Source organism: Gopherus evgoodei, chromosome 6 (genome assembly GCF_007399415.2).
Source record: "Gopherus evgoodei ecotype Sinaloan lineage chromosome 6, rGopEvg1_v1.p, whole genome shotgun sequence".
Taxonomy (NCBI): Eukaryota; Metazoa; Chordata; order Testudines; family Testudinidae; genus Gopherus; species Gopherus evgoodei.
Window position 1 is genome coordinate 46,523,985 of NC_044327.1, and position 23,732 is coordinate 46,547,716.

The window sequence follows — 23,732 nt, forward strand, 5'->3', positions numbered from 1 at the left end:
GTCACATTGCTTAAGCTGCAGGTGGGGGTGCCTGACCACTTAAAATACATTTTTATATACACAATAATCAAAGAACTAACTGTATGAACTAATACTACCACAGTGCAGAGAAGGAGGAGGACACTGGATGGGTTCTATCACAATGCCACATCTGGTAAGCAGGATCGGGGGGTCATTGGGAATCTATGATATGTATATTTGGCAGGTAGACATTTTAAAAATGAACATCTGTCTGCTTGCATTTCGCCTAAAGAGAGAAAGTTGAACAGTTTAACAAAAAATAAATTACCCTTTATCACCCTACTTTTCCCGTTAAGGTATAAAGAGGACTTCAATGTATATATATTCTGAGACTAGCAAAATATTTTCAATTTTATACTTAAAACTGACATTCTTATTACATATCTACTGCAGTTTCCAGTGTTATTAGTACTTAGAAAACATGAAGTGAATATTCCTCGGTGAACATCAGTTTACAAGCCATACAATGTTATGCTATAACAGAATTACTTGTATTATCCTGAAGTGCTCATTTGTTACCGCTGTGCAAAATGAGAGTATTTAATGTTTACCAACAGGCAGTTATTTATTACAGCTGAGAACTCCACATACAGTATTGCACACGATATAGATGGACTGATTAACAAAACTATATTCATACATAAGTTACTAGCATTTACATAAATGTACTTTAATAGATTGTGCGTTAGGTGCTTTAGTAAATATGACAACTCTCTTCAGAGACTATTTCACCGAATATGAAAGTATGAACTTTCACTCACAGAACATATACATGAATCCATGAATATGCAAAAGCCCTCAAGAACTCAAAACACAATTAGAGTGAATACAGGGACAGCACTTTTACCAACCACCTGTTACATTCTTTTTTTAAAAAACTTTCCAGTATAGAATAGATTTACAAATGAGAGCATTAGTCTATCATGGGGACTATTTTAGACTTTAGCTCTGCAATACCACACAGACGTGATTTTTTTGGCAGGACTGGAGGACTGTGGCATTAGAAATTCAAATCTACTGAGCTTGTTCTCAGGTTCTCTCTATATACTTTGTTACTGTTCTTTAACTACTATATATAATAAAGCAACTATTTGTGTATGACAGCTGATAAAGGAAAACTCCAGTGTTTTTACATCAAAATTGCATACATTACAAAATAATTACAATTCAAGTATGAATATTAATTAAGCAGTACACGTGGAAGCTTCAACCTTCTGTTCTTGTGGGCTGTGCTGCCTACTGCAGGGAGGATGCCATAGAGTTATCTCCTCCTCCCTCAGCCAGTTCTAGCTGCATTTCCACTCCCTCAACAGGTAACAGTCCACAGTTCTCCCTCTCAAGTACCAATAAACAGCTCTCCAGAATAAATTCACTCTGCATAGTCAATCTCCAAGCTTTATGCCTTATTCAGTCCCATCTCCTTCAACCATTCCAACTCCTTCCTTATTCAAAGCCAGGATTCAAGTATTCCTTGTGAGCTCCCTTCCATCTCCGTCTCCTCCCCGCACTTTTTTTGGCCAACTTTCAGCTCAACTATTCTAGTAACAATAGCTTCTTCCCCTCTCTACTCCTCCTGCAAGCTGCATGAGTGAGTGGCTTGGTGCATACGTGGCCACTTAAATTACTCTGCCTTTCCGGAAAGCCTGGAGAGATATTTACCATTACCGGAGTAGTTGGGGAGGAGGTCCTGAAGAATGATACACATTGGGAAGATTGGTGTGTAGCCAGAAGGATCTTAATGTGCAAGAGGGAGATAAAACTAGTTTCTTTCTATCGAAGCAAATGGCTTCTTCCAAGCAATAAGTTTTGACTTCCCTTAAATTAATGCCTGGTGTCAGTTTAATAAAAAAGCTAATTTCACTGATTTTATACAAGTCAAAGATTCTTTAGTGTTTTTTAAACTACAATGGAATTTTCCTTTTACAAAGTTACCTTCACCTCAAACAACTGTTGAACAGAATTTAGAGTCAACTTTCCAGCGAAAACCTAACATCTACTCAAGTCACCAATGAGGTTTGAGCTGTGACAGAAAGTCAGTTGTGAATATGATGAACAGAAAGTAACAAAAATCCTTCTACCATCATAAAATAATTTCCTTCTTAGGTGACCAGACAGCATAGGGGGAATACATACATGTACTGGGTTGGAAGCAGTTTAGGAATTTTGCTGTCTTGGTCAACTGGGGGAAAAGACAGACAAATGGGATGTCGGAAGAGGAGGCCTGTGCACATTCTGCCTTAACATTCAAATGGTTGAAGATGTTGCATTGTTCTTGAACACCACACTACTTGTCTTCTTGCCCGCAATAAAGATTTCCTTTCCTTGTAGCAAGCACAAACATTTATATAGGCACTAAGATAACTCAAAATGAAAGGGTGAGCATAACTTTGGAGACTTGAATTAGCTCATTCCAACATGTAACCACGGTTGGTGACATAACATACGAAAATTTTAGCACTAGAAGGCAGGATTTCCTCCCTCTTAGAGCTTATTAATTTTTCTTTGAGAACAGATAACCAGTAAATCCATAAAGCATCAAGGGGTGAAGACAATGGAAACCTCTGTCAGATGCGTGTTGTTCTTTTTAAATGAGTGTAAGTTAATTATTAAACCTATTCATATATAGTCCGACCATTTTCTTCTAATTAAAGCAGAATGCATACAGAGTGTGTTCTTATAGAACACTTTTTGGGGGGCTGTTAGGGATGAAGGAGAGGGAAAGGACAAAAGGAGCAATACTGAGATTTATTTCCCTTCACATATAAAAACACAGAAGTGCTACTGCACTTTGCTGTTCTTACTGTCTACAGCCCAATTCACCCCAAATTACTGCATAAATACACCAGTGCTGAAATTTAACACACAGGTTACATTTCCAAAATGCATTCACTTTATTTTCCTTGAAATGCAGCCACACTTTACAAAGCCTAAAAACCTGAAAGAAATGTGACAGCTTTAAAAAGTCATACTGATGAAGAAGTGTTTCATGGTGTTAAAAGCCAAGGTAATAGTCCTGAGATTTCAAATGTTAAAGCTTTCTCCACAGCCGCATGTTCCTTTGATGTTTGGATTATTGAAAACAAATTCACTGGATAGTTTGTCTTCTACATAGTCCATTTCAGTTCCTAGAAGTGTCAGTTGTGCTTTCTTTTCAATAAACACTCTGACTCCTTGAATGGGACAAAAACAAAACAACTGTTATGTAATCTGACACAGGTCTTGTGTTACAGTACAATCTGGTAGATAACTGATATAAAATGAAGCTAAAAACTGAGGTCTGTCAGTGAAATTATTGATGCATTTTCTTACTACTTTCAGGATATTCATCCTTTTCTTGCCTTTGCTAAAGAACTCCAAAGTTGAGATTACAGAGTGTGTTCTCACTTGCTATCTGTAAATGGTTGAGTACTGATATTATGGTATACTTATTTACACTTTGAGGGGTCATGCCAATGTAATTGTGTAACTGTGCAATAAAGTGCAGCTTTGACACTCCCACAGACTGGAATAAGAAGTAAGTTTTTAATAGTGAGAGTAATTAACCCTTGAAAGAACTTAAAGGGCCATGCTGGATTCACCATCACTGACAATTGTTAAATCAATTTTGGATTTTATTTTTTTTAAAAAGACATATGATGTAGGAATTATTTTGGGGGAAGTTCTATAGCCTGTGTTACACAGAAGGTCAGACTAGATGATCACATTGAACCCTTCTGACCTTGGTGTCTATGAATTATGTTCATTAATCCATTTCTACTGGGATTACTAACATTCCAAAGATCTGCGCTGCTTTCAAGCAGCTGACTTTTTAAAGAAAACCTGCCTCAAAAATATTTTCTTATTTCCTTCTCAAATAGACTATCCTTCCCCTTGCCTAAGTTATATGGATGAAGCTGAGTTACTAGCACTATTTAGTTCTGTACTAGGAGGAGGTGTAAGGTCCATTCAATATACTATAAAACAAAACAATCAGGGCTAGGAATTAGTGCTTCTAAAGTCTTAATAGCCAGTTCCAATAACATACAGAAGTTTTACAGGCTGCAGGATGTTGAACATTAAGACTGCACTTTTAATTATAGACTATTTATGATTCCTCATTTTAATAAGCCAATTTTGCAATTTGCAGATGAAGAAATAAAAAACAATACCAATAATGATAAACCCAAGAAGGGAATCCATTTGTTTATATAAAAGCTGTGTTTTTTGGAAGGTCCTTTGTTTCATCTTAGTATATTCAGTGCCAGTGTATATCAATGTAACCCAGAGATGCAGCAACCCCAAGGGCCTGGAGCCACCAAGGTTAGCCATCAGAAGTAGGCTGCGCTGACAAAGAAGTGCTTGTGACAAAGTCTGTTGGAGGATGTGCTCCACCAAGCAACCTGCACAAGGAGGAGCCTATGATACTCAAGTATTAACTTAAAGCTGCCACCCCACCACCAGATGGAAATGTAGCCTCCCAGGCCCTGGAGAACTCCAACCCATGGTAAGCCTGGACATATGGTGGGGAAGGAAAAGGTACCCTCTGTGCTACCAGCATTTAACTTAATCCAGGAAGCTTTAACAAATGGGTACTTTTACAATGGAATCTAAAGTGACAGCAACAGCAATTCCTACCAAGGCATGCAAGGGTTTCTCTCAGTAACTTCACGTATCTAGTAAATTCTACCCTGTCTCTACTCCATTATAGTTTGGACGTTTAGGGCTGGTCTACACTATGGGGGAAATTCGATCTTAGATACGCAACTTCAGCTATGTGATTAACGTAGCTGAAGTCGAAGTATCTAAGTTCGAATTACTCACCGTCCTCACGGCGCGGGATCGATGTCCGCGGCTCCTCCTGTCGATTCTGCAACTCCGTTCGGGTTGGTGGAGTCTAGATGAGACGCGATATATCGATCCCCGAGCAATCGATTGCTACCTGCCAATACGGCAGGTAGTGAAGACGTACCCATAGTAATCAAGTTATTGTGCACCTGCCCTCTCCACCTTTTTACTGCTTCAAATAGATAAGAACAAATAAACACTCACCATCTTGAATTACCTCTTCATCAGAGTCGCCTTTTGTTTTTGTATAGTCTAACGTGTATGAAAGTCCATTACACCCCCTTGTACGGACTCCAACTTTCACACCTACCTGAAATATAAGAGTTTTATTCACTTTTATTTAAATGTACAGTGTGCCAGCAGAGAGCTGCAAACTCAGTGCACGAAGACTCAATAGCTACCACTCAGTGTTTTTCCCTTGTCATCTAGGGTTAAAATTAGGATGAATTCATTTTAGGAATGAAGGGCTAAAATGTCTTGGGTTGCTTTTTTTTTGGTACAGACCGACTAGAAAAGTGAGTCAGAGTTTTTAAGTTATAAAATGCATAATATATACTCAAACTGAAGCCTAACTCCCATGCACTACGCTAGTACAATTTATACCTATGATTCTACACTAGGGGTAGTAATAGTGGTGAAAATGTCAACGGAGCAGAGGCACTTCTACCATCATATTGTCAGGGTTAGCCTGAGCCCTGCCTCTACTACAACTTCCATTCTACTTTTGCTATCACATGCAGTGTTGCAATGGTGGAAAGCTACACATATAAGTTTTCCTATTGTGGACAAAGACCTACAGTGTGTAAAAATCGCAATCTAATGTAATTCACTAGTAAAACTGTTGACACCTTGTAGGTGTTTGGTCTTTTAAGCAGTTTGGATGAGAAAATCTTGCTTCAAAGACAAATGGTTTTATGACTTCAAATGAGACAGTTCTGACCTATGAGTCTATGAGTTTGTTTATATAGCACTGTCAGACCACAGCACTTTACAGACTTGAACACTCACTCACCAGAGCTAGGGCTTAATGGGATGCATTCCAAATTCTCTCTCCCAGCTCTCATCCGCCCCAGTAAAAATCACAGTACAGATCTTCTGCATGCCTGTTGCAATGAGTTGCAGGCTGGTGCTTACTTCTCCTCATTGTAGGAGCAATTGAAGCAACTTACATAATGCTGGCAAGTTTGAGGCTGAGCCAAATACAGTTACATTTTCACAGCACTGCTATGCTGATTAGTGAAGAGAACCTCTATTTCACAGTATACTGAAAAGTTTCATGGGTTGCAATTTTCATTATCCACATTACCACTCAGCCCTTCCCATTTTTAAGATCTGCTCAGCATTGACCCAGTAAGCCATACTAACTTATAATTCAGTCCAGGGCCGGCCCATAACATTTTGGCACCTGAGGCGGGGAACTCAAATGACGCCCCATGCCCCTTCGCTTGGGCCAAAACTTTGAAAGGTCTCAATTCTGCCTTCTGCCTGTTCGACTCCTCTCATGGTACTGCTCTGCTACCTACCTCAAAGGAAAACTAACAACTTAAAATGTCTTGTTCAAAAAATTTAAGTAACATTTAACTTTCAAATGCCTGAACAGCAAATATAACTTTTCTTGTCTGCATAGTAAACAATGGAATTTTTTATCTGTTTGAATAATCGAAGTGGTGCTTTCTGTGCCTTCTTGGCTGCAAAGCTTTGAACTGCTTCTTGAAGGTCCAAAGTCTGGGCCAACTCATGCTCTATTGAGATGGTTGCAAGGACGACCAGCCTCTCCTGTGTCATTGTGGAGCGTAGATGTGTTTTTACTAACTTCAGCTTGGAAAAGCTGCGTTCTCCACTGACAACTGTTACTGGAAGTGTTAGAAGTATGCGCAGAGCAACAAAAGCATTTGCAAAGAGGGTGATCATCTTACTTGTGCACATATGTTCCAGAACAGCCTTTGTAGTTGATCCTGCTGAAATGTATCTTGAAAGGGCTTTCGGTTTATCACCTAAATCACTCGCCTCAATATCGTGCATGTCATCATGTGTCAACACTGTCTCTACTGTCCTGTATTGCTGATGTAGGTCTTCTTCAGGTATAGTGAGGAGTTTTGGAATATCATATAACATCCCAAATATACTGCTGTGTTCCTTGAGCTGCATGAAACGTTCTTCAACTGACTGTATTGCACAATCTAGCACCTGGTTAAAGAATTCAACTTTGAATTGTTGTTTGGGGTCTCTTATGGGATTATCCTGTGCCTCGTAATCAAAATGTCTTCTTCCTCAGTGACTCTTGTATTCTTGAATGGGTGGGAAAATAGCTTCAGTGTGCCAACTTTTGTACTCTTCAGAATGTTTTGAAATCCCTCATCTGACCGGTAAGACTGTAGGTATGACTTTGCTTTGTCCAGTTGTTCCATTGGTCCAGATATATCAAGGTCAACACCTTGGAGTCTCTTTCTTACAACATTTATTTCAAACAGTATGTCATCCCACAACACGAAGACACAGAAATTTGAAGTTATGTACGTTTCTGGTAATTTCATTTCCCTCTGCCACTGTTTTCCCGCAAACAGTTCCAGTCATAGCATTATCCTCCATAATGGCAACTATAACATCATCTATCTTCCCAATTTGGCGTTTGATAGGCTTTATCGCCTCCACTCCACTTTCACATCGTGCGGCACTCAGTGGTTTCAGTGTCAGAGAGGATGTTCCCAGATGTTGCTTCAAAATTTCCCATCGATGAGCTGATGCAGAGAAAAATACATAGATGCTTTGAATTACATTAAAATATTCAGCAGCCTCACTAGAAGCTGATGTTGCATCACTGACCACGAAGTTCAACGAATGAGAAATGCATGGGACAAAAAAAGCTCAAGGGTTTAACTCTCACATCCATATCTGCACTCCTCTGTCCTTTCCTCTCATGTTGGCACCATTATCGTAGCCCTGACCTCATGTCAGCTATCGCAATTCCATATCTTCCAGCTTTTTAAGAAGCACATTTGTCATACCAGCTCATGTAGTATCAGCAATGTCAATAAATTCTAGAAAACGCTCTCTGATCATTACCATTGCAGGGACATTTTCACTAGGCTCTGTTGTTGTTACAAAATGCACCATTAAAGTCATTTGTTCCGTATGGCTGATGTCAGGTGTGCAGTCCAGAATAACAGAGTAATATCTTGCTGATTTCAGATCTGCCACAATCTTCTGTTTGACTTTTGTTGCCAAGAACTGTATGATCTCATTTTGAATTGTTTTTCCATGGTAGTGGTGTGTGCGCATTTCTTGGGTGGTGACTCTTCTTAGATGCTGCTGGAGTACAGCATCAAACTCAGCCATCAGCTCCACAATTTTAAGGAAGTTTCCATTGTTTGTCACATACAGCTGCTCTGAAGTGCCATGCAGTGCTAGGTTTTAGGTAGCAAGCACTCTCACAATGGTAATGAGCCTTTTCAGAACATTTTGCCAGTAAAGAGACTCTGATGCAATCTTCCCTTGATGCTGATTATCTATGGTGGCCTTTAACCGTAGTCTCATCTCAAGCTCTTTCCACTTATGGAATAATTTCTGGCGATTTGCTGCCTTCCCACGGCATGACAGACTTCTAGCCAGATTTTTCTAGCCCTTTGTTCCTGTAGAACCCAATGTTGCTGGAACATTAGACTCGAAGAGTTTGCCACAAAAAGAGTATGCAGCATTCTGGGTTTTTGAGTACATAAGCCATGGCCTCTCCACTTTCTCACCATTGTGGATTTTGCACCAGTAATGTGTTGGATGGAAACTTCTATTTTCATTGTCTTTGGGGAACATGAAGTTTTTCCACTTACTGTGGCCAATGCACTACAAGGAAGTCCCTCAGGCTACTGCTCAAGTGGATCCACAGTCCTGGATCATCTAGACTTAAGGAACTAAACTCAGCAACAGCTGTTTCTTGTGCCTCCATCACACTCTCCTCTGATCTACACTTTTCTTCAGGAATGTGCATGGTTACATCCATTTGAGATGGAAATATGGATGCTGCAGTAGCTGCCAGGTCACCTGCACTCTAAGATCAGCCATCTCCTCATCAGTCGCATCCTCACTGGGGCCGGAAGGCTCACTGTGAACATTTGTGTCTATGTATCTCAGGAGAGCTCCTTCCTGCTTATATAGAAAAGCTTCCTTTGCTTTCTTTCTTTTTCTGAATGCTGCCCCAGAGGGGAGTTTTCTTTTTTCCACTCATGACTGCTGTTCTGTGCCAACTATAGTGGCTCTCAACACTCAATTGAAGGGGACAAATAAGAAGGCTGGTAGCAGGGCCTGAGTGAGGGAAGATATCAGCATCTTAAGGGCCTAAATGGCTCCTACTACTTCAGTTGACTGCCTGTTCTCCTCAAGGGGACTCAGGGAAGCAACAGGAAAGAAGGAAGCCTCCTGAGAAGCTGGTGTTAATCGGTCCAGACTCCTGGGAGTGCTAGAGAAGTACATAAGAGGCTCCTCCTCCTCTCTCTCCTTGCAGCTCCTACTGTTTTCTATTATTCCCTGTCACCTTTTCTCCTGCCTGCCTGTTACGTCTCTTATGCCCTCCTTCCTCCAGCACAGCACTCTACCATCTCTGTACATCTAGAGCAGAGAGAATACATATACACCAGCAGCAGACACAGTTTTCTACACTCTGGGTCCTAGTGGTGCGCCCCACAGTCTGGCACCTGAGGCAGCCACCTCAGTTCACCTCACGGCAAGGCCAGCCCTGATTCACTCAATATATTCTAACCACTAGCTACACATAGGTCAGACCAAAAGAAGATCTGCATAAACAACAGTTGAAAAGTAGTTGCCAGGAACACGTGGACCAGAAAACACTCTGCACAGTGACACTGTCTATTCCAAAGAGCCATATTGTACCCTACACATGAAATCTTTAGTACATAATTATGAGGAAGGGAAATAATCTGTATAATTATTGTGTTAGATGGTGTTTATGGCTGCCAGCAACAAGATCTTTAATTTATGACAATCACAGACCTCATAAAAACTGATGGGCATATAACAATTAAATGCCCCTGTATGTAGTGATAGCGGGAAACAAGCAAGCCACCACCCAAGGCAATGGCCACATGGCAAAGTCGATCAGAAGCTAAACCATGTGGGCTAAGAGGATTCCTTGGGACTAATTACAAACACAGGGACGAGGGACTTGACTGGTTGTAGCTGTGTGTGTGATAAACAGAAAGTGAGAGAAGCAGTTGTGAGAGTGGCCCTGATAAGAAGATAAGAGACAGATTTTCTTTTGGGCATAGTACTTGCTGGAGCAAATTTGGATTTCTGAGTAAGGAAAACACCTGCTGTTTGTTTTTACTATGTTCAGAGAAACAGGAATGTGTGTAGATTCTTGTAAATAAACAGGATCACACCAAGAAATACTGACTAGTAGCATTAATGTCTTCTCCTAACAGAAACAAGCAAGACCCCAAATACTGGCCAGAAGGGGCAACATTATGTGGACATAACATACTTTACAACAAAATAACCTGCTCTGAGAAATTCAACATTTTCATAAAATTATTTGAAGAATACGTTCACATCAATAGTTGGAGATCTCTTGCCATACTAGGAAATCATTACCTTACTAGCATCAACAGATTAGACTAGCTTCCTTAAAGTGGTAGTATGGACATACTTTAAAATCTTGTGAAACTTTTAAAGAATGCAAGCTGGAGTTTAATCTGTCTCAAAGATTATGACAGTTGATTTATTGTCATAGTCATTTCCCCCCCCCACCTCATTTGATTTTTGTATATGAAAATAAAGCTTGTTGGATAAATGCATTTATTAAAAAATAAAGGAAGATCTCATGTCTAAATGGTGTCCACAGTGATTGTTTCAAACTGCATTGTTTTACACTGATCACAAGTACCTCAGACAGCTGCTAGTATAATAAAGAGTGCTCTTCATAAGGTAAGCTAAAAAATATTAGAATAGTGTACAAGAATGCCATTCATTTGTACTTACATGATCAGGTTTATCTTTAAGAAGCTGTTTTATCTTATGTACAGCTGACGGAGTCTGAAAAATAAAGAGATTTTATTAACTTTTCCCTGCTTTGAAAAATGTTAAAAGTTCTGAATAATATTCAGTCTTCTATTGCTTCTACTGTCCATTCCAAATAAAAGCTCAGTTTCATTCCAGCTTCACAGCTCTCAAGTTTTCACTTCAGCTTCTCCTCCTGCACATTAGACGTCCACCTCTCACATTGGTGTCACTAGTGAGAGTATAAACTAGCCATTCAACTTGTTGTGTTTTGCGGTTACAAACTACAATTAACACCCTAAATTGCATAATTTTAGGCTGTCTGTCAGATGTAGACTTAGGGCTTGTCTACACTTACCGGAGGATTGCGCTGCGGTGATCGATGCATCAGTGGTTGATTTAGTGGGTCTAGTGAAGACCCGCTAAATCAACCCCCGATCGCTCTCCCATTGACTAATGTATTCCACCTGATTGAGGAGAGTAAGAGGAGTCAATGGGACCCCATAGTAAGTAGATCTAAGCTACATTGATTTGAGTTACGCTAGTCACGTAACTCAAATTATGTAGTTTAGATCAACTTTTCCCTTTAGTGTAGACAAGGTCTCATAAAATTAAACTGGTTAATGCATAATGAGGATTTACTGAAAAGAGCAGAGTTTATAAATTAACTTCACCACAAGCTGAAAACATAATGTAAAGGAGATCAGATCGCCACCTGCCTCCCACCAGACAGACTACACATTTGTAGATAATAAATGAATATATCACAGGAAGTTAAGAGACCAAAATTTAGATTCTCTTTTTGAAAAATACAGTACTGAAAATTGAGAAACTTCTTGAGAAGCTCGCCACAAGATTTTTTGTGTTAAGTTTGCAACCATACACTGCAATATCGTGCTAGTGCATAAAACCTAGAAAATGTTAGTATGCCTTCATTGCCCAACCTGAGTGACATGTTAGAATAACTAAACATAGACCGTGAGACTGCGAATTTTGAAATTCTTTCCGTTTAAGATGATAAAATAAGTTAAGTTTTCTTGTGTTATTAAACTATGATCTTTAATCTAATAGTGTTACTATGAGAAGCTAGCCAGACTCTGGCTCTGCAGAAATCAGTTTTATCAAAGTCTAGGTGCCACAGAACTGGGTTCAGAAACAAAGCCATCAAAAAATATCTACTTTATATACCTGCAAGTAGCCTGATGTTCAATCACCAGGGGAACACTGGAACTGCAGTACCAGAGACCAAACACACTTAGTTCAATAGCATGTCCCCCATAGTGAAGATTGGCAGCCAATGCAAAGGAAGATATAAGCCCTCATAATGGTATAAATCTACCATAAGAAAGCCAAAATTGACAACTGCATTCTCCCACTTATCAATGGTGAGCAGGAAATTTCCATGGTGAATAGAGGGCTGTTTCTATAGAAGTTTAGTTTTCATTAAAAAAAAAACAAAATTCTTGCTTTTAGAATTGTGAAGATAACCTTCTCAAGTCGAAATAACGGTACTCTGATGTAGTTTTCCTTCTGCATCTCATAAAACCATCAACTAAGTCTCGTGTTCTGATCTTAGCCCACAGCCCAAGCGAGCAGATGCACTGAGGAGTTCTGAAGTTTAAACCATTTTGTGCCATAGTTTTGAGGGGTAAAGCCATTACATCTGTAATTTGTGAATTTTTAATCAATTCCTTCCAAGCCTGTCCCCAAAATCCAGTGTGCATGTGGAGTGTTGGCAGCTATTCACATAAGTCTTCTGGATATTTTTTTCAAGGTTAATCTATATACCGAAGGAAAACTTCTTGACCTGAGCTGGAAATCAGTTTATGCCCCAATAGTCCTTTGACTTCATATTGTATTCTTGCCAGTAACGGTCACAGATAACCACTACAATTTTTTTTTTTTTAGGGGTTTTTTAAAAATTGGAAGAGATACGTAAGGTTATGAGTGCAAGATAAGTAAGTAATGTTATGGTTGAAACCTCAAATCATTCACCACACAAAAGGCAAGCTTCCCTCAAGACAATATCAACTTCCTCCAGAAACTCTGCAACATTAACAACCTCCCTCCAAACATCATCCGTGCCATGCCAACATCCCTCATCATAATGGCATTGCTGCCTACCTCAAAAACCTACAAGAGATCTTACAACACTTGGATAGCCATGCTAAACACATTGTCAAACCCACCCATTTCATCCTTACTCAGAACTTCACATTTAATACCACACACTTTGTCCAAACCATGGGAACAGAAATGGGTACTAGGATGGCTCCCCAATAAGTCAATCTCTGCATGGGCCACCTTGAGGAAGAATTTCTGGAAAAACTAATCATGAAACCAATGATATACCTGAGATAGATTGATAATATTTTCATTGTCTGGACAGAAGACCTAAACTCCCTCAGATTTCCACCACAACTTGAACCACCACCACCCATCCATCAAACTCTCTGTAGAACACTCCCACATCACTCCCCACACCAGCATCAACTTCCAGTACACCAGGGGTGAAAGTAACTTAAATTTCTTACTGGTACAGTCATATCGCAACTCCTCTTCCCAGCTCCATTCCTACACACTTATCTTCATAGATCCCTTTGCATAACTCTGATACAGTAGCTGCCTACTAGTTTTATTCTAGAGTATTGGTACTAGCTTTAAGGGTACATCTACACAGCTGATGTTAAAGCCATGGCAGTGCTTTAACATCGGCTGTGTAGACATACCCTTTTGTGGATGACTTTCAGGTTGTTCATTTGTTGAGGCCTAGGGTGGTGTCATAGACCAGCAAACAGCAGGAAGTCCCTCCAGTGGGAAAGAGCTGCGAGATGGAGAAGTTTCACCTGAGGTGCCAGATGCTGCGAAACCCAGCTTGTACGCTGCCAAGTCCCACGCCTTGCTGCCCAGCCCCCTGCCTCTGGCACGCCACAGCTGCCTGCAACAGGGACTGCTGCAGAGACTCCTCCAAAGGGCCTGGACACAGGAGAAGGAAGGAACATCCCTGGCTCTGGTTCTCCCCGATTGCAGCCAGGTAAGCTCTCCCTCCCGCAGCTGGTTGAATAATGAACGAACTCAAGGGCTGGAAGCAGAGCACAGAGCCCTGAGTATGTAGCGCAAAGCTACCCCTTCATCCTGCAGCATGCACACAACACTGGCTCCCCAAGCTGCCTCATCCCGCAAGGGACCATGCGTGTGGATCTGCATGTTAGAGAGCAGGAGGCCCGCAGGAGAACCCGCTCAAGAGCAAACTGGGTGGGGAGCAAGGGGCTTTCTGCATAATCACACTCCTGGGTCCTGCTCGTATTGCGCTCCTTAGACCCCACACAGCCTGCTGCCTTTCAGTTCTCTTAATCTCCCAGGTCAAGTCTGATTCCCTCTCCAACTACGCTTAAGGGTGGTCGGTTTGCTTGCAGAGAGGGATGTTTGCTGCAAACAGAGGATAAATCAGATTTTTTGTTATTACTATAGTTAAACCTAGCTTATTTTACCAATTGATACTGAATGCTTCACCGTTACACCGTATTGGCCTGTACTGGCTTACTTTCACCTCTGTTATACACCACTATTAGCTTCAACAACTGAACCCTACAAATGACATTATACAAGAAACCCACGGATCACCACATTACCTCCACAGATCCAGAAAAATCTGTTCTATACAGCCAGACACTCAGATACCACAGAATATGCTATTAAGAGAAAGTCTAGGATACACTTCTTAACACATGGGACAGGGCGGGGCAGGGGGGGAAGAGATAGCTCAGTGGTTTGCGCACTAGCCTGCTAAACCCAAGGTTGTGAGTTCAGTCCCTGAGGGAGCCATTTAGGAATCTGAGGCAAAAATCTGTCTGAGGATTGGTCCTGCTAGAGCAAGGGGTTGGACCAGATGACCTCTGAGGTCCCTTCCAATCCTGATATTAAAAAAAACAACACAAGGACACCCTACCAGAGAAGTAGATTGCACCAAATGCCCTGGAAAAAACCTGCTTTGATACAGAAAAAAACAAACAAGCCCACTGATGGCACACTGCTACCACCCCACATTGGAATCCTTCTGGGGTATCAAATAATTATAACCCATATTTAATGGGCACCACATCCTGAAATAAATCTTTCCCAACCACACTCTTGGCCTTCAAACAGCCCCCAGGCCTCACCAAGCTGGGTATCCAAAGCAAGCTCCCCAGACCAGGATACACCAACTCGAAGTGGCACAAGAACTTACCACAACAACAGATGCAAAACTTGCAGACATATCACCTCCGCAGTGGTGATCAATTTCTCCTCCCCCGAACACACCTTTCAAGATCGTGGAACTACACATGCTTATCACAATGTGGTGTACATCATCAAGCACATCAAATGCCCTAACAAATTGGGAGAAACCAGATAATTACTATGCTCTCAAATGAAACTTGCACAGAAAAATTATAAAAGACCAAAAACTCTATCACCCACGGGTAAACACTTTTCAGTTTCAATATCTGTCCACAAAGGAAATCTGCAGATCATCTTCAAAAGGTGAGCCTGGGAACTTAAATTCATTACTCTGCTAGACATCAAAAACAATGGATTCAACATGGACATTGGTTTTATGGCTTATTACAACAATTTGTAACACCCTCCTCCCTGCCTACTCACCCTTAACTGCCCATTTCAAATCCGTTATGCATACCAATCTAACCCTCAAATGACCACTTTAAATGGCCTCTTGTGTTCTGCCATAAAGTTTACCAATCTATCCCAACTTGAATTTAGGTCAGACACACTGATTTCCTTCCCCAGACCCGAAGAGCTCTGTGCAGCTCAAAAGTTTATATGTTCCACCAACTGAAGTTAACCCAATTAAAAAAAGAAAATTTTTTTTTTACCTCACCTGCCTTCTCACTCTCATAGTTGAAATTTAACATGAAAAAACATCAGGCCATTCAAAGTTATGTTTTCGAAAGCACTTGTATCTCACCTCTTCTTTCTGTAAACTCTAATTTTTAGGACTGTTGATTAATCAGAGTTAATTCATGCGATTCACTAAAAAAAATTAATTGCAATAAAAAAAGTATCACGATTAATCGCAGTTTTAATCGCACTGTTAAACAATAAAATACCAATTGAAATTTATTAAATGTTTTTGGATGGTTCTTCTACGTTTTTGAATATATTGATTTCAATTACAACACAGAATACAGAAGTGTCCAGTGCTCACTTAATATTTTTATTACAAATATTTGTACTGTAAAATGAGAAACAAGGGTATTTTTCAATGCACCTCATATAATTCCATAATGCAATTTCTTTATTGTGAAAGTGCAACTTACAAATGTAGATGTTTTGTTTTTGTTACATAACTTTAGAGCCTACAAGTCCCACTCAGTCCTACTTTTTGTTCAGCCAATCTCTAAGACAAACAAGTTTGTTTACATTTACAGGAGATAATACTGCCCGCTTATTTAAAATCTCACCTGAAAGTGAGAACAAGCATTCATATGGCACTGTGTACCCATCATTGCAAGGTATTTACATGCCAGATATGCTAAACATTCATATGCTCCTTCATGCTTTGGCCACCATTCCAGAGGACATGCTTCCATGAGGATGATGCTCCTTAAAAAAATAATCCATTAATTAAATTTGTGACTGAACTTCTTTGGGGAGAATAGTATGTCTCCTGCTCTGTTTTACTCGCATTGTGCTATATATTTCATGTTATAGGTGTCTCAGATGATGACTCAGCACATGTTCATTTTAAGAACCCTTTCACTGCAGATTTGACAAAATGAAAAGAAGATACCAATGTGAATTTTTTAAAGATAGCTACAGCACTCAACCCAAGGTTTAAGAACCTGATGTGCCTTCCAAAATCTGAGAGAGATGAGGTGTGGAAAGCACAGAATGAAAACCACCAAAAAAGAAAATCAACTGTCTGCAACTGACATCTGACTCAGATGATGAAAGTGAAACGAGTCGTTCTGTACTATTTTGGATGGTTATCGAGCAGAACCCCTCATTAGCATGGATGCATGTCTTTTGGAATGATGGTTGAAGAACGAAGGGACATATGAATCTTTAAGATATCTGGCACATTGCGACACTGGCTAAAACAGTTCCATGTGAACACCTGTTCTCACTTTCAGGTGCCATTGTAAACAAGAAGCGGGCAGTATTATCTCCTGCAAATTGTAACCAAACTTGTTTGTCTGAGCGATTGGCCAAAGTAGGACTGAGTGGACTTGTAGGCTCTAAAGTTTTACATTGTTTTATTTTTTAATGCAGTTTTTTTTGTACAGAATTCTATATATGTAAGTTCAACTTTAATGATAAAGAGATTGTAGTACAGTACTTGTATGAGTTGAATTGAAAAATAATATTTCTTTTGTTTTTATAGTGCAAATATCAGTAATCAAAAATATAAAGTGAGCACTGTACACTTTGTGTTCTGTGTTGTAATTGAAATCAATATATTTGAAGATGTAGAAAACATCCAAAATATTTAAACAGATGGTATTCTATTATTAACAGTGCCATTAATTGCACAATTAATTGAGATTTTTTAAAATCATGTGATTAATCACGATTAATGTTTTTAATTGCTTGCCAGCCCTACTAATTTTGTATTTCTTTATTTTTGGAGATGCAACACTTCAGATGTTAATATACTTTTCCCCTTTAATTCACAAGTGTCCAATTTTAAGTCTTACTGATCAGGTATCCTCAATAATAGCCCATAGCATGTGAGTTCTACAAGTTAAGCATGTCATTTAATAATCATACTCCTTTTGTTGATTTTGAAGGCCAACTTCTACACTCAATTATCTGCATACAACCCCTGTTTTAGAATGAAAACTTTTTTTCTGTGTACTTATTTTGTTGCTCTTTTGACTGGGAGGTTGACAGTCAAAGTTCAGGGCTGGTTTGATGACAGTGTGAAGGTCGTCATCTTTCACCTTAAGGGGAGGCCGTAAAATGGCCGATGGACCTACAATTGTATTAACAGAACGTTGCTCTGCAGATGCCATGCACGAGAGAGAGACTGGGCAATGGAGGGCAGAATTTTGAACTTTGCTTTTTTTTTTTTAATGCATCAAGTGCCACCCTGAGTGTATACGGTGGAGGAAAAGATACATAAGAACATCTAAGTAGGCCTCTGTCTCTTTCATTTCTATCATTGGTCTTCTTATTATTGTCTTTTCTAAAGAAAGCACTTCTTGTATCAGAACCCCCTCATTCACAAGTGCGCCTGCTCATTTCATTGCCCTTCTCTGAGTCTTATTTCTTGCATTTTTAGATGAGGACACGCCGTAGAGATCTATTCTGACACAGCATCAAAAGAAAAAAAGCAATTGGCGGTCATAAGCATAAATCTTACCTACGTATACACTTGTATGTACATACGCAAACACATTACAAGTAGTTCAATGGGGACTTCAGTCGCGCACAGCCCAAGGAAAGTACCCTTAACGTAAAGTGCTCCATGTAAACCAGACTGCTGCTCAGTACAGGCCATGGGGCCGCTCTTCACCACGGCAGGGGCCGGGCAGCCATCGCCCGGAGACGCGCCCCACACCCCGCCGGGCACCGGCCCTGCTCACCGCCGCCCCGCGGCCGCACGGACCTGGCCCTGGGGCTAAGAGCCGCCGCGGGCACCGCGCGACCCCCCGCGATACTCACCAGAGTAAGGGCGGCCCGGGTGGCCTGTATCTTCCTCTTGCTCACGGCCCGGACCGTGGCTCTGACCACCGAGGAGGCCATTCCGCCCCTCAGCCCCGTCCTCTCCCGCTGTCCATGGGCACGGGGCAGTGCGTTCTACTTTGCCTCCAGTGTCATGGCGGCCGGGATGTGACGTCATCGCCGGGCGCCGGGCAGGTGAAGGTGCGTGATGACGGAAGGGGGAACGTTTCCGGAAGCGCTGCTCGGACGGGCTTGTGCAGGACTTCAGGCGCTTCCGCCTCGAGTCGGCACAATGAAGAGGGAGCAATAACCGGAAGAGCCGAGGGTGAGTGTTGTGCTCGGGGCCGCGGCGGCGGCTCTTCTCGAGCCCCTCCCACGACCCCTCCGCGGCTGTTGGGCTCCAGGGCGCGCGCCTGACCCCCCTCCCCGCAGTGACCGCGGAGCAGCTTCCCCCCACCGCCCCGCGGCCCGGCCCGTCTCGCTGCCCCGCGGCTCCTGGCGCTGCACGGGGAACCCCGGGCCGGGTCCGGCCCCTGAATTCCTGCCAGCCCGTCGCTCCCCGCTGCTGGCCCGGCCTCTCGACCCCAGCGGGCGGTAGTTGTGGACGGCGGGGCCCCTCGCTGCCGGCCCGGTGAGGCGGCCTCACGGGGTCGGCAGTTCGCAGCGCGGGGCTGGCGTGTCCCCTGTCCTTGCTGGAGCCTGTCAGGTCCCGCGGGGGCGGGAGGGTGGAGAGTAAACCCAAGCGCGGGCGCACCCTGCCAGGAAGGCAGCAGCGGCTTGACAGCTCAGCCTCGTGATTCCTGCTACTGTGGAACAAATCCCTCCTGTACTTCAACGCTGAGCGTCCTCCCTGTGTGTGGTGCATTTCAAAATCTCCCCTGGGTGTTGGGTGTGTATTTGGGTTTTTCTGGGACAATTATAAAACATGTTGCTAGATCACTAATATACAGTTTCATAGCTGATTCTTTGTTAATCTCTGGAGTGTGTGGAAAGTTATTTTGAAGGTTGTAATACTCTCTCTTTACCCAAGTATCAGAGCGGTAGCCCTGTTAGTCTGGATCTGTGACGCCTTATAGACTAACAGAAGTATTGGAGCATAAGCTTTTGTGGGTGAATACCCACTTTGTCAGGCACACAGGACCCACAAAAGCTCATGCTCCAATATATCTGTTAGTCTATAAGATGCCACAGGACTCTTTGATGCTCCTTAGCCAGTAGCCTGGGTCAATTGTGGAGTGCTACATAGGGTGACCAGATGTCCCGATTTTGTAGGGGCAGCCCCGATATTTGGAGCTTAGTGTTATATAGGTGCCTATTATCCCCCACCCCTGTCCCAATTTTTCACACTTGCTGTCTGGTCACCCTAGCACTACAACATTATGTAATCATGGATTTAGTACCAATACACCTATCTAGGTTGTCACCTAATTTATTATGTCTTAATTTTAAGTGCAACATCTGTGTGGTTTAGACCACTTCATTTGAAAATAACCTATTTTATTTATACAAAATTTCATAAAATATGAGATAATTCAAGACTTTGTGTCGGATGTACATAGGTACTTAGGTACCCAACGATGCAAGTGTAGGGCCTAGTAGGATATATGAAAGCACTTCAGCAGGTTAGTTACTGAAGTCCCAATGAAGAAGCTAACTCAGGGCACATCAGCAGTGTGATAAAAGACCCACAGCTGCTCTTGCAGCTCAGCCTGCAATGGTCTGAAATTGCAGTGTACTACACAAGCGGGAGAAGGGGCCTCAGAGCTCAGGTTCCAGCCTGGCATCTATACTGAAATGTATAGCCCTGCAGCCTAAACTCTGCAAGCCTGAGTTAGCTGCCCTAGGTTCTGTGAGTTAGTGCCTCAGGTGTTTTTTTTTATTGCAATGTAGACATAACGTTAGGTGCCTCACTGGATTTTTCAAAAGTGTCTGTCTGCATCTTTTAGGTGTCTATATATACCTTTGTACATCTAGTTTTTTCTTCCTCTACATATGTGCTGCTAAATCTAAACCTAATACCCTTCAGATGGGTGACATGTTTTGTTTACTCATGCCTGGGTTTAGCCCTTCAAAGTGTTGTCTTAAATTTGAGTTACAGCTTCCGGGGGGGGGGGGGGGGGGGGGGAGGGGAATGATATCAGGCACAGTTCAGTTTCAAATTAACTTAGTAGTATTGCTTTGATACAGAATAAAGAAATACAGTAAAAAGAAAATGCAAATGCTTGACATTTAGTGATATAGATCTTATTTGTGGATTTATCACCAAAAGCAAAGGGGTGGTGGTGTAGGAAATGGATAGGTCAAACCAAAAAAGTTTTGATTGCTAATTTGAAAAAAACACTTTGTTTTAAAATGAATGCTGAAATAAAAATGTTTCTTCATGTCAAAAAAAAATTTTTTTGGTTAAAACTACTTACCATATTTGCAAATAGTTCTGATGCCCTGATAAATTAATATTTTGACAAATTTACTACTTGCAGGGGGAAAGAAATTTCTCAGCTCTAGTCTTTATATGGTGTGCAAGGTGTACTGAGGAAAACCACGAGTTACTCATTTCCTAAACCTGTTACGTTGTTGTTCCTCTTTAATCTGTTGTTAAACAATTGATTATTTAAAACTATTTTCTTTTTTTTTCCAGGTGCAATTTATTATATTGAAAATCAATTACAATGGGAGATGCTGCAAAACCTTGCTTTGCCAAAAGAACAAAGGAGAGGGGAGTTTTAGATGAAGAGGAATTGAAGAGGAACCCTTTACAACACGACTGCCACTCCATGGAGGATTATGGACATGGCAAAAAAATAGATATGGGCTTTCAGAAGAAAAAGGGAACACAAGGTCACTGTGGAAACAGTCCCAGAAAAGGACCACATAGTATTCTGAGTAGTTCAAATTGTTTTAAAAACATGGGTCACAACCAAGGGGTTAGGATAAATGATACCCAAAAAGACCAAATTAAGAAATGGATATCCGATGACCATCGTGGCAATTCAGACAGCTGGAGAGAGTACAAATCTACATTTCGGATTCCTGTGATTAACAGGACAAGAAAAGACTCTTTTCATGAGGTTGAAGGTGCAGGAAGCAGAAATGTCAGAAAACAGCTTCAGAAAGACTTAAATGAAGAAATGTCAGACACACAGAAAGGAAACTCTGGTAATGAACACATTTTTTTACCAAGTTTTTAAAGTAAAATCGATTACTGTGTGCGTGTCTGGAAAGTACAACTTTAAGATTCACTGTTAATGCAAAAAACTAAATAAAACGATTTCTGTTCCTTAACACTTCTATCTTGCAAAGTATGACTATACTCAATGGCAGCATTTTAAGCAATATTGTTACAATATATGATACAAAGATGGTTTTTATAAACTGGTCGTACTATGAAACCATCTTGTTGGTTTGGTAGGTGAATTACTTTATAAACTTTAGACAAGTATATAACAACAAGTGTGATGTCCCAGTCTGCAACTTTAATATTATGCTTTTTTCCAAGATACAACTTGATATAAATCTCTCCAATTTATAGTTATTGTTGAAGAAGTTGCACAAGTGATTGACATTACTTGCTGTAAGACCATATGGTAAACTTGTTCAGTAAATTAGCTAAAAAAAGTGAAAAGGAAGTGGGACTAAGACAACATGGAAAATAGCTAACTTAATATGTTATCTTCTTGTGCAGGTAACTTCTATGCATGTTTCAATCTGTAACTTTAAAATAAAACTATAAAAGCCTTACACTATTGTGCAAAATAGGAAGGTGAGGGGCTTAATCTGATTTGAATAGGAACTTTTCCTCTAACAGGAGAGAAGAATAAGATCGACACTATAGAGACATATTCACCAATCTTGGCATAAAGTGTTATCCTGATAGCGTAAATAACCCTGACCCTCAAGTAGAGAAGCATTAAATTGGATGGTGAGACACTGTAAACCACGTGTTTAGAAAGGTTTTAGTTTTTTTTAAAAAGACTGACTTGTCTCTATTCTTCCCCTGCTGCCCCAAAAATCATAGAATTGGAAGGGACCTGAGAAGGTTATCTAATCCAATCCCTTGCTCAAAGCAGGACCAATCCCTAGACAGATTTTACCCCAGTTTCCTAAATGGCCCCCTCAAGGATTGAACTCACCACCCTGAGTTTAGCAGGCCAATGCTGAAACCACTGAGCTATCCCAAGGAGTGTATTTTTTTTTTCCTTGTGCTAAACCTTGTAAAGTTTAACTATGTTGATGGCTGCTATCTAGACTTATCTTTTGTTAAACTTCCTTGATGTGAAGATTTGCAGTGCCTTTGAGCAGTGCTAGTGAGTGAGAATTAGAATAGTTTGATGAAAGGGGAATTTTGTTAAATTGGTATATGATAGCATTTTGTCTCTGGAGATATAAATGAGGTGACTGGCAATATTAGAACATAAGAACGGCCATATTGGGTCAAACAAATGGTCTATCTAGCCTAGGATCCTGTCTTCCAACAAGTGGCAGGTAACTAGGTGCTACAGAGGGAATGAACAGAACAGGGCTATTATTGAGCGATCCATCCCCTATCCTCCAGTTCCAGCTTCTGGCAGTGAGATGTTTATGGACACCTGGAGCCTGGAGTTGTGTCCCTCACCATTTTCGCTAATGGCCATTGATGGACCTGTTCTTCCTAAACCTACCTAATTCTTTTTGGAACCCAATTATACTCTTGCCCTTCGCAACGTCCTCTGATGAGTTCCACAGGTTGACTGCGATGTGAGAAGAAATACTTCCTTAAGGTTGTTTTAAACCTGCTGCCTTGTTTTCATTGTGTGACTTCTAGTTCTTGGGGTATGTGAAGGGGTAAATAAGACTCTCTAATTCACTTTCTTCACACGATTCATGGCTTTATAGACCTCTCTCATATCCTTACTTACTACTTCAGTATAAGCAAGATGAAAGATGATTAATACAGATATTGAGAGGGTTTAATGAGGTACTAGTAAGAGAGAAATGGAACAGTAATGTAAGAACTAAAGAGATAAAACATGGAAGAAAATGAGAAGTGAAGAAGAAGTAAAGGCCGTTTGACATTTAGCAGGATGATTAGGAACGTTGCTACAGAAAAGGTCAAAAGAGAATTCTTTGAGTTGTTGAGGTTGTGTGTGGGAGGGAGAAAGGATGGTATTTTTGTTTTTTCATTTAAATTGGGTATTTGTCTTCTATCCTTTTACTGAAACTGTCTTCCAAATATT

General features: G+C 41.0%; 2 protein-coding genes across 6 annotated transcripts in view; one reads left to right on the plus strand and one right to left on the minus strand.

The window, feature by feature from the left end:
* Positions 1–566: 566 nt before the first annotated feature.
* On the minus strand, positions 567–18,691 carry LOC115653902 (iron-sulfur cluster assembly 1 homolog, mitochondrial). Of its 2 annotated transcripts, XM_030567664.1 has the most exons (5): positions 16,314–16,348; positions 15,080–15,221; positions 10,834–10,887; positions 5,050–5,155; positions 567–3,191 (listed from the first exon to the last, which is right to left on the minus strand). In XM_030567664.1, exons 1-5 carry the CDS (start codon positions 16,331–16,333, stop codon positions 3,043–3,045), a joined length of 471 nt encoding a protein of 156 aa, XP_030423524.1. In that variant the 5' UTR covers positions 16,334–16,348; the 3' UTR covers positions 567–3,042. The 2 variants fall into 2 exon arrangements, with proteins under 2 accessions (XP_030423524.1, XP_030423525.1); XM_030567665.1 differs by lacking the exons at positions 15,080–15,221; positions 16,314–16,348 and adding an exon at positions 18,520–18,691 and having other exon boundaries at positions 568–3,191.
* A 37-nt stretch (positions 18,692–18,728) lies between these two features.
* TUT7 (terminal uridylyl transferase 7) overlaps positions 18,729–23,732 on the plus strand; it is a 46,839-nt gene continuing 41,835 nt past the window's right edge. For 2 of the 4 annotated variants that reach the window (XM_030567659.1, XM_030567661.1), the window contains exons 1-2: positions 18,736–18,844; positions 21,158–21,675. In XM_030567659.1, the coding sequence (XP_030423519.1) occupies positions 21,189–21,675 (487 nt within the window). In that variant the 5' untranslated portion in view covers positions 18,736–18,844; positions 21,158–21,188. Of the gene's footprint in view, positions 18,845–19,134; positions 19,409–21,157; positions 21,676–23,732 lie in introns of those variants that run through there. The other 2 variants (XM_030567662.1, XM_030567660.1) reach the window with 2 other exon arrangements.